The 10,449-nt window shown below is 41.8% G+C and overlaps 1 protein-coding gene across 3 annotated transcripts in view; it reads left to right on the top strand.

Moving 5' to 3' along the window:
* The window catches only part of MYPN (myopalladin), a 100,808-nt gene that overhangs the window by 83,859 nt on the left and 6,500 nt on the right, over positions 1-10,449 (top strand). For all 3 annotated transcript variants that reach the window (XM_003783618.1, XM_012801323.1, XM_003783617.1), the window contains 5 exons: positions 992-1,141; positions 2,195-2,277; positions 3,449-3,575; positions 5,378-5,585; positions 8,282-8,447. In XM_003783618.1, the coding sequence (XP_003783666.1) occupies positions 992-1,141; positions 2,195-2,277; positions 3,449-3,575; positions 5,378-5,585; positions 8,282-8,447 (734 nt within the window). The remainder of the gene's footprint in view (positions 1-991; positions 1,142-2,194; positions 2,278-3,448; positions 3,576-5,377; positions 5,586-8,281; positions 8,448-10,449) is intronic.

The raw sequence follows: 10,449 nt of genomic DNA, 5'->3' as shown, positions 1-10,449 counted from the left end.
GCCAAAAAGAAATCAGACTTCTGGGTAAGTTAGAATTTTAATGAAAGTTTGAAATAAATTTCTTAGTCATGATACTATATGTGGGCTGATGATTCTCTTAGCCATCAAACTCACCAAATTGTTATTTTTCTACTTAATATCTATTGAATATCCACAGGGTGCCTGTTGTTGTACATAGTGAACTATATTTATATCGTTACCATTAGGTTGGTAAATGCTGAAAATGTCATATCGTTATCACTGGCTGCTGAAAAATCCTATGAGTCACCAGATTTTTTGGCAGTCAGCTGAGAGAAGGATTTACACCTGGTGAGGCTGGGGCAGGGGATGGCTCTTCACTCCACTTTCATAAACATTAGCATGGCGCTATCATGTGTGATTAGGTAATCAGGAAAGGTAGCGGAGGACAGCTGCAAGCTGTATTTTATCTTTTCTGTCTTTGAGAGAGCTCCTTGATACATGTAAAACTTATCATGAAAATAAATATATTTAATTTTTGGCTAGATGAGACATTTAACGACTTAATCCCAGCCTCATTCCTCTTAGTATAACAAACCATACTGTCCTTTCAAGCCAGGTGGGCTATTCTAGGTGCTGAGATCTGCAAAGGCAGGAGAAATGAGTTTGTCAGCAGAGTAATGGGGAAAGATCTAAGCTCCTGCTTTTCATTATTTTGCTTCTTACGACCTATCTGGTCTAAGAGTGGCTCTTTAACTAATTATGAAGTGCAGTAAAAAATAATCCAAAGCTCTTAATCCCAAATTATATTGGATTTTTTACTTAATACTGTATAGGTACAAGTGAGGCAGGTATATCACACTGTAGTTTTAAATATGTTTTTATACTTTTTCTCGAGTCCTTTGTAAAGGATAGATTACTTATTGTAAAGATGGCAGTTGGCCTTCGTCTCATCCTTCTCCCTAGATCATTATCCTTTAAAGGTAATGGGCAGACAACAGTCGGTATTCTCCTTGATTATCTTTCATTTCAGGTTTACTGGTTCAAAGATGGGAAGCAGATCTCCAAGAGAAACGAGCACTGCAAAATGAGGCGAGAAGGAGACGGGACATGTTCCCTGCACATCGACTCCACCACCGGTGACGACGATGGCAACTACACCATCATGGCAGCCAACCCCCAGGTGGAGACACAGGGCTCTGCGCTGTGCTGCCCTCTGAGGAAAGAGCGGTTGATGTCACTGTGAATGAGACCTTGAGAAGGGCGAGTTACTAAGGATTGCTGTGGAAAATGAATGAGAAGCATTGTGGTTGTGTGTAACTAGAGAGCAGCTCCACCATTTACAAGACTAGTTAGGGCAGCGCTGCTGGCTCAAAGGCCCTATATGCCGGAGGTGGCGGGTTCAAACCCAGCCCCGGCCAAAAACTGCAAATAAATAAATAAATAAATAAATAAAAGACTAATTAGCCACTGATGGGTCACTCAATCCTTCAGCCTTTGTCAAGGGACAGTAGTACTGCCCCTTCACTCTGTGTACCCTCCAGGTCTGTGGGGCTGTGTTGGGTTTATCAGCTCATGACTGTCTTACAGAGTCAATCAATCGTTCTGTCAATCATTCTTGGATAGAATGATCTGTCATTTTTGTTCTTTAGAAAATAGGCAAATTACTTTGTAAAGACTTGTGAATGTCCCTCAAAACTCATAATGTCCTCTCTTTTGAATTGTTTTGTTTTTTAAACTTGGAATTCCATAATCTTCAACTTTCCATTTCTAAATGAGGCCAGGTCTTAAAATTCCCCTAAGAGATGTGGCAGAATAAGGATCTTCAATTACTATTTGAATAGGAAGCACAGAACTATAATTTCCACTCTCCTCCACTCTTTCTATTGAAATGTTAATTTTGAAGAATCTTCACAAAAATATTTGGCCAACTTTCTTGCATTGTGGCTGCAGATAACGTGAAGTACATGAGAATTCAAATTTTTTTACATTTGCGCTGTTCATTTCTTGCTTTAAAAAGGAAAGTCATCACAATTTTCTTTAAAACTCTCCCCCTGGAATATTAACAGTGATGAAGGAAGCCATATTATATTGTTTTGAGTCCTCTCCCTGGAAGAAAACCTCATACTAGTTAGTCAAAAGCTTCATTATGTTCTAGTCCCCCCCTCAAATTTATATAAATGTTTTAAATGTGGGTTTCTTCTTATTTTAATCTTGTTCATTTTCTGTTTCTCAGGGGAGAATCAGCTGTTCTGGCCACTTGATGGTACAGAGTTTGCCAATTCGCAGCCGACTAAACCCTTCTGGTCAGTCTCACAGGTAAGAACAATATGCATTCCCCTTCTCTGGGTGGCTCTCATTATGGCGGGTAGGCACCAAAGTATTCCATCTACAAATTGTCACCTTCACCTGCAGCATCAGCATCACCTGTGAGCTTGTTGGAACTGCCCCAGGTCCCACCCTAGATCTACTGCATCAGAATGTGCATTTTAACAACATTCCTCAGTGATTCATAAGCACATTCCAGTTTAAGAAGCACCACTTTTAATAGTTCAAAATTTGTAACCTTCAGTAGCACCTGCACGTGTAACATTGAAATCAGATCCTTTGAACTCAGTTACCACCTTTTGTTTAATAAAACAGAAATCCTTTAATGATTAAATGTAGTATTTGTTGATGGAATATTTTTGTTGTTGTTTCCAATGTGGCAGCTGTTTTTTTCTTTCTGATTTTATTAATCACTAAGAAGAGAGAGTCTGGCTTTCCCATTGAATCTTAGGGTGCCACAAAGTTTTAGCAAAGCATTGCACGGCTGCTGACACAGATGAATTAAATGGGACTTACTAAAGGAACAAAAATAGCGACCCATGTTTCAGATACAGTATTTCACCACAGTTGCAACTATTCCTCCTCCTCCTCCTCCTCCTCTTTCTTTTCCAATAACAGCTTTTACTGTTGGTCGGTCTTATCCAGTTTAAGTTCATGATCATCTTTAATGGTTTGCCATAATTTATAGCCAGGTTGAATTTTATTACGCAAAGACAAGGATTGCAGCTGCCTTGCTCTGGGTAATAAACAGGACTTTTGGGGCTGTCATTTGAGGTTCAGATTGAATTCTGATTTATTTGTTTATTTTGATGACTTCTGAACAACTGGTCAAACCCAGAGCGAGGGGAGCTGAGCCACTTAGAATGACTTCAGAGAGAAAGAAGTCAAAGCTTGTTTATTTGATTACAGATCTCATGAGGTAATCCTACAGTGCATGAGATATTTACTACCTTGTGTTTTAAATCAGCTCCACGCCATTAATTATTACTTATTCGTATTTGCTTATGGTCTACAACCCCTTTCTCCTTCAAAAAAAAAAAAAATCCATAGAACAAAAAACCCTTCTCCAGGTCCTATAGCCATGCCGAAGTGCCTGTGGTCCTAAGTTTGTAAGTTGGTTTCTATCTTTAATGCTTGATCCTGAACATAATTATTGTTGTAGGGGAAGGTCCCGAGTACAAGAAAGAGACAAGGAGCCCCTGCAAGAACGCTTTTTCCGCCCACATTTCCTGCAGGCTCCTGGGGACATGGTAGCTCACGAGGGCCGCCTCTGTCGGCTGGACTGCAAGGTAGACTTGAGCACCCTTGGTTCCAGACCTGTTCATATTTGGCATTTGTTTGCATTTCTTTTTGTTTGTGTTTATTTTGCTGTATTTCTTTTTCAGGGGGAAATGGGATAGGGAAGGGGGAGAGATCACTTTTTTTTTTTCATAAGGCTCTTTTGAAACATTTAATACTAAACAAAATTATTTTATGAAACTTTTAAATCTTAATAAGAATTATATTGGTATTGTATCAAGTTAACTGTGTTTTTAGAAAACAGCCAGGCTTGGCGCCTGTGGCTCAAGCAGCTAAGGCGCCAGCCACATACACCTAAGGTGGCGGGTTCCAATCCCCAGCCCGGGCCCGCCAAACAACAATGATGGCTGCAACCAAAAAATGGCTGGGCGTTGTGGCGGGCGCCTGTGGTCCCAGCTACTTGGGGGGCTGAGGCAGGAGACTCGCTTAAGCCCAAGAGTCTGAGGTTGCTGTGAGCGTGATGCCATGGCACTCTACCCAGGGGGATAGCTTGAGGCTCCATCTCAAAAAAAAAAAAAAAAAGAAAACAGCCAAAGAGGAGATATACAGGAGTCTTCCCTTTATCCAAGGGGGATATATTCCAAGCCCCCCAGTAGATACCTAAAATCATAGGTAAGACTGCACCCCATACATAGTATGGTTTTTCAGTTTGATAACTGAGATGGCTAATAAGTGACCAACAGGCGGGTCACATAGACATTATGGATGTGCTGGACAAGTAGATGATTCCTCTCCTGGATGGGATGATGAGAGATTTATTTCATCATGCTGCTCAGAATGGTATGAAATTTAAAAATGATAAGTTATTTCTTTCTGGAATTTTCCATTTAATATTTTCAGACTACAGTTGATCTTGAGTGACTGAAACCTCAGATAAGAGGGGACCCCTGTAATTCTGACAGTGCCTGGAAAGCCTTTATTACTACAGAGCCAAAAGTGTGATTTTTCCATCCTTAAAGTGAATTGTGAGGTACAGCCTTTGAAAAAGTTATAGTCATGCAAAGATGGCTCCAAGGCAGTTTATGAGAGCAGAAGCTAGTTTCTCATAATAATCAAGCTCCATCGCCCTTAGTATTCTACATTCTAATTTGTCGACTAAGCTTTAATTGTGCAATGTAGAGATGCCTCAGTGTGGAGAGCAACCCAAGTCACTCTTCTGCCCCAAAGATACAGAATGCTGTGGAAGATTCAGATGCAAATCAGTGGAGGTGTGAAGTTAAGCGTTCATAAAGAGCCCACTTCTGTAGGTGGTTCTTGCTCTCCCCATAGCTGCCTAAATAATACTTGGGTTGATTGTTATTTCCCCCTCTCTGCTAAAGTCCAAAAGATTCCAATGGCTAGGTCCCAGCCCCAGAGAGTCTGACCTAATGTGGTAAGTAGGCATCAGGATTTTTAAATACTTCCCACATGATTATAACTCGCAACAAAGTTTGAGGACACTGGCCTTTCTCTGGCTACCTCTTGCTTACTAGGTATGTAAGCAATATATCCGCTCTCAAACTGATGCCGCAGGCCTATGTGAACTATTCAGCTTTGTAATTCTTATCACTCTGATGAGAATATAATAAAATCTATTAATCATGACTTGAATTGGGGTCAAAATACTATATAGGTCAAGTTTATACAGCCATTTGTTCAGACCCCTCTTTCTCCTGATGCTTCCATGGAGAGGTTTCTCACTACCCCGTTTTCTTCACTATATATTTGGTGCCAAACAAGGACAAAGAACTCAGCCATCAAATAAATTTGCCTATCATCAGTCATTTGCCTCAGCTGTCCTGTTGTTTTTTAGGTGAGTGGCTTACCGCCCCCTGAGCTGACGTGGCTGCTCAACGGCCAACCTGTGCTACCAGACGCTTCCCACAAGATGCTCGTCAGGGAAACCGGAATCCACTCCCTGCTCATAGACCCGCTCACTCAACGCGATGCAGGGACCTATACGTGTGTTGCTACCAACAAAACAGGGCAGAATTCTTTCAGTCTGGAGCTCTCTGTAGTAGGTAAGTTTTGCTGCTGGAACCCCTGAACACAACTCCCTCCAAAGTTATTGCCCAAATATGCAGAGCCTCCGGCAGAATTTCGTAATCCTTCGCCTCACTGAGGTCCATCTATTTCCCCTTCACTGTAGTAAGGGCTATATTTCCTACATTGCTTTCAAAGACATGTGGGTAATCTAAAAATGTAATGTTGTACCTTGTGCCTATTACTCACATAATAAATGGGAGACGTTGTAATAGTTGTTTAATCAATCGACTGTTGCCAAATCCCATCGTTTGCCTTATTATTTGCATTATTCCTGGAACATACTAGGCTCTTTTGTTTCCCCCTAAGCTTTCACGGCTTAGCAGCAATGGCCCCACTTCTTGGAACGCCCTTCTCTGCCTACCAACCTCCTACTCACTCTCAGGCACAACGGATGCACGGACATAACTGCCCCTACCCATCTTCCTCTGTGTTTCCCTGGCACCTAGAAAAGGAGCGGCTCATAGAATCCTCAGGGCCTTCTGTGTAATTGTTTCTTTGCCTCCCTGCCGAGCTGCCGAGCTGCTGAGGTCAGAGACTCTGGCTTGTTCTTCTGTGTATCTGTCTTGACCACCTGTGCATCTTCATCACCTGTGGACCTCTTCCGTGTATCTCAGTGGCTGGAACATGGAAGATGCTCACCAAATGTTGACTCAATAAACTGATAAACCTTATCATAGATGATGTGAACAAAACACTGTAATGCCTATAGGTGAGAACGATAAGACGTCATCACCTGGATGGTGCCAACCCTGCAGGGCAGTATTCCAGCAAGAATTATATTTCAAACTGTAGAAATTGGCCTGGCACCCGTAGCTCAGTGATTAGAGCGCCGGCCACATACACCAAGGCTGGCAGGTTTGAACCTGGCTGGGGCCAGCTAAAACAACAGACGATTGCACCCAAAAAATAGCTGGGCGTTGTGGCAGGCGCCTGTAGTCCCAGCTACTTAGGAGGTTGAGGCAAGACAATCACTTAAGCCCAAGAGCTTGAGGTTCCTGTGAGCTGTGACACTACAGCACTCTACCGAGGGCAACATAATAAGACTCTGTCTCAAAAAAAAGAAAATAAAGGTGGAAATTCTGGTGCTGGGCTTTCTCCACCTGTCTGCGCAGCCCTCTAAGAAAGTACTCCGGGTAGCTTCCGCACGCTAATCCTCTAGGTTAGTGTCTGTTTCCTCTGTATATGTTTTTCCTTTTGACACTTGCTTTCTTTTCATCAGCAGAGTAGGGAAAACTGTAAGAATATGTTGATTTCAGGCTTTTACCCTTTTTTATACTATTTTGCTAAATAATGACTTTGAAACCTTGAGATGTGAGGTACCTTTACCTGGCCAAATAAAACCTCCTTGGAGCATAATCTAACGTTTAAAATTTAAAAAAAATAGTTGAGTGGTGCCTGTGGCTCAGTGGGTAGGGTGCCTGCCTCATATACTGAGGGTGGCAGGTTCAAACCCGGCCCCAGCCGAATGGCAGCAAAAAAATAGCTGGGCATTGTGGCAGGCACCTATACTCCCAGCTACTCGGGAGGCTGAGGTAAGAGAATCACCTAAGCCCAGGAGGTGGAGGTTGCTGTGAGCTGTGATGGCACTCTACCGAGGGTGACAAAGTGAGACTCTGTCTCTTAAAAAAATAAATAAATAAAGTACGAGCTGGGCACAGTGGCTCACACCTGTAATCCTAGCATTCTGAGAGGCTGGGGCAGGTAGATTACCTGAACTCAGGAGTTTGAGACCAGCCTGAGCAAGATCAAGACCCCTGTCTCAACTAAAAATAGGAAAACTAGCCTGGCACTGTGGCAGGCACCTGTATTCCCAGCTACAGGGAAGGTTGAGACAAGAGGATCATTTAAGCCCAGGAGTTTGAGGTTGCTGTGAGCTATGATGCCACCAGCACTCAACCCTAGAGTGACTGAGTGAGACTCAGTCTCAAAGTTTAAAAAAAAAAGTATGTTTCTATAGGTGCAAGATTTTTAAAAATAAAACATTGAGGCTCGGCGCCTATAGCTCAACCGGCTAAGGCGCCAGCCACGTACACCTAAGGTGGCAGGTTCGAATCCCCAGCCTGGACCCGCCAAACAACAATGACGGCTGCAACCAAAAAATAGCCGGGCGTTGTGGCGGGCGCCTGTGGTCCCAGCTACTTGGGAGGCAGAGGCAGGAGACTCGCTTGAGCCCAGGAGTTGGAGGTTGCTGTGAGCTGTAATGCCATGGCACTCTACCCAGGGGGACAGCTTGAGGCTCCGTCTCAAAAACAAAAAAAAAATAAATAAATAAAAAATAAAACATTGAGGAGAAATTAATATATCTTCTACAAAATAAACTCCAAAAAAGAAAAAAAGGACCTATTTCAATACATAGAGTATATTATCTCTGAAAATTTACTGTTAAACAATAAAGAAACATCTTTAATTCCACCTAGCATTTGCATCCTATGAGTGCAGCCCAGATCCTCACATGCTGTCTCTCATGGGATGTGCAGAGACGGCTGCCCCATTTCTTTTTTAACCTTTCTGGAGCTTTCATCAAGGCAGTGACCCTCGTAAGACCCACATAAGTTCTGATGGGAGAAAGCTGATGAGTGAAGGGCCACTCTGCTAAGTTCCACCTGTAGGGAGTTTGAGGCAACCTCAAACCACTTACCATTCAAATGAGAATGACCCTTCTCTTGTTCAGCTAAAGAGGTGAAGAAAGCGCCTGTGATCCTGGAGAAACTGCAGAATAGTGGTGTTCCAGAAGGCCATCCGGTGAGACTGGAATGCCGCGTAATAGGCATGCCCCCACCCGTGTTCTACTGGAAGAAAGACAACGAGACCATCCCTTTCACCAGAGAGAGGATCAGGTACAGCAGCCACCACGCCCAGAAGGACTTCCACCCTCAGGAGGGCCTGCGGGGCCACCCAGATAAGTCTGCAGCCTTTAGAGTCTGGCTTCTTTCTTAGCATAATACACTTGGGAGTCACTGTGTGTATGAAGAACATGGTCCTTTTCGTTGCTAAATGGTAGTCCATTGTATAGATGTCTCACAGCTTAAAACTTTAAATTTTAAGTTTAAAAATGTACAAGGAATTTATAAAGGTCTTACTTTTTATTTTTTATTTTTGGTCTGTCTTTGGTCATATTAGGACCCAGAAAAGGTCTTTGACTTAAAAACCTAAAATAAAATAAAACAACATTAATGCAGCTATATTCTTTTTATATCTATCACTAACTGGTTGCTTTTTAACATAAGCTTAAGTTTTGTTAAGTTTTTTATGTCTTATACCATAACTGTGTACATTAACGCAATCATGGGGTACAGTGTGCTGTTTTCATATACATTTTGAAATACTCTCATAAAACTGGTTAACATAACCTTCATATCATTTTCTTAGTTATTGAGTCAAGACATTCATACTCTGCTTTTAGAAAGATTCACTTGTACTCTTGTAGGATAAACCATAGAGGTGACCCCACCAATCACCCTCCCTCCCCCCATCCACCCCCCTCAGCTCCCCTCTCCCACCCCCTTACCGTATTCTAAGGCTATAATTAGGTTATGACATTCCTATAAAATCTATGAATTAGTTTCAAAATAGGGCTGCGTACATTGGATACTTTTTCTTAAGTTAGTTTTTGAGTTGGGTGCCTCACTTGATTCTCCCAAACTGACCTTATTCCTGTGTCATTTCAGTTTTATACCACCAGGGGGCAAGCGAGCAAAGGTAGTTTCTGTACAAAACTACTGAGAAGTCTGTCTCCACAGTAAACTGAACCTGCCCCAGACGCTGTAGCTTTAGGTTTTATAAATACATAATGATTTTTCTCTAGTAAAGCTTAAGTGAGAATAGAGAATATTCTGGAGTTCACACTTCAGTCTAAAAAAACATGTTAATGCCCGTTGAATGTATTATATTAGGTAAATTGGCCTGGTATCTCCCCCCCTTAAACTGAGAGTCTAATATTTTAAATATGGATTCACTGGGCAAAAGAGCAATGTCCGGAAATCACACTCCCAGTCAAGCCTGACTTCTGGGGCTGGAATTGTCTCAGCCTCTGGACTCTTGAGACCCACTTGGGTTAGTCATTACTTCCCTGGGGAAGACAGTCTAGGAGATTGCATGGAGGTTTTGGGGGTGGAGAGCTGTGACTTGGCATCCTGCAATGAGGAGGGCCTAAGACTCTGAGACCACTGCCCATTCACACAGAATCTTCCTCTTGCCTTAGTGAAGAGCATGCCTGTCATTTTATTATAAGAACAGAACATTCAGATACTTTGAAGCTGCGGTTGTTAGTTACTGGAAAACCGAACACCTAGGAATACCTGAATGGCTATATATATCTTCTTTTATAGATAAATACATAGATAGGGATATAGAGATAGATACACATACAGATGCTCTTCAACTTACGATAGATTCATCCAGACATAATAACCCTGTCTTAAATCAAGAAACATATTGAATACACACATTGCTTTCACACTATCATAAAGCCAAAAGATGTCAAACCACCCTAAATTGGGAACTGTCTGTAAATGACTGGTATTATAACTATGATGTAAGTATCTGTAGTTTTCATGTCACTATGATTTACTTCCTGTGATTTATTTCTATGTGTGTGTCTTTTCTTTCTCACTAAATTTAAGGACTCCTCTAGATAAGGAATTTTTATCATATTCATCTTTGTACCCTCAACACCCAAGGCATCCAGCATTGTGCCCAACATAGATTTGATAAAGGTTTTCTAAAGAAATATGTCAAAGAATTAATGGGTTGATTAATTAATTAATTGGAAAGTAAAAATAGCCAAAGTGCCAGGGTGATGAGATTGTGATGGATATTTTCTTTATTCTTGTTATACTT

Source organism: Otolemur garnettii, unplaced genomic scaffold, assembly GCF_000181295.1.
Source record: "Otolemur garnettii isolate 467f Iridium unplaced genomic scaffold, OtoGar3 scaffold00008, whole genome shotgun sequence".
Taxonomy (NCBI): Eukaryota; Metazoa; Chordata; class Mammalia; order Primates; family Galagidae; genus Otolemur; species Otolemur garnettii.
This window is presented reverse-complemented; position numbering and strand designations above follow the sequence as displayed.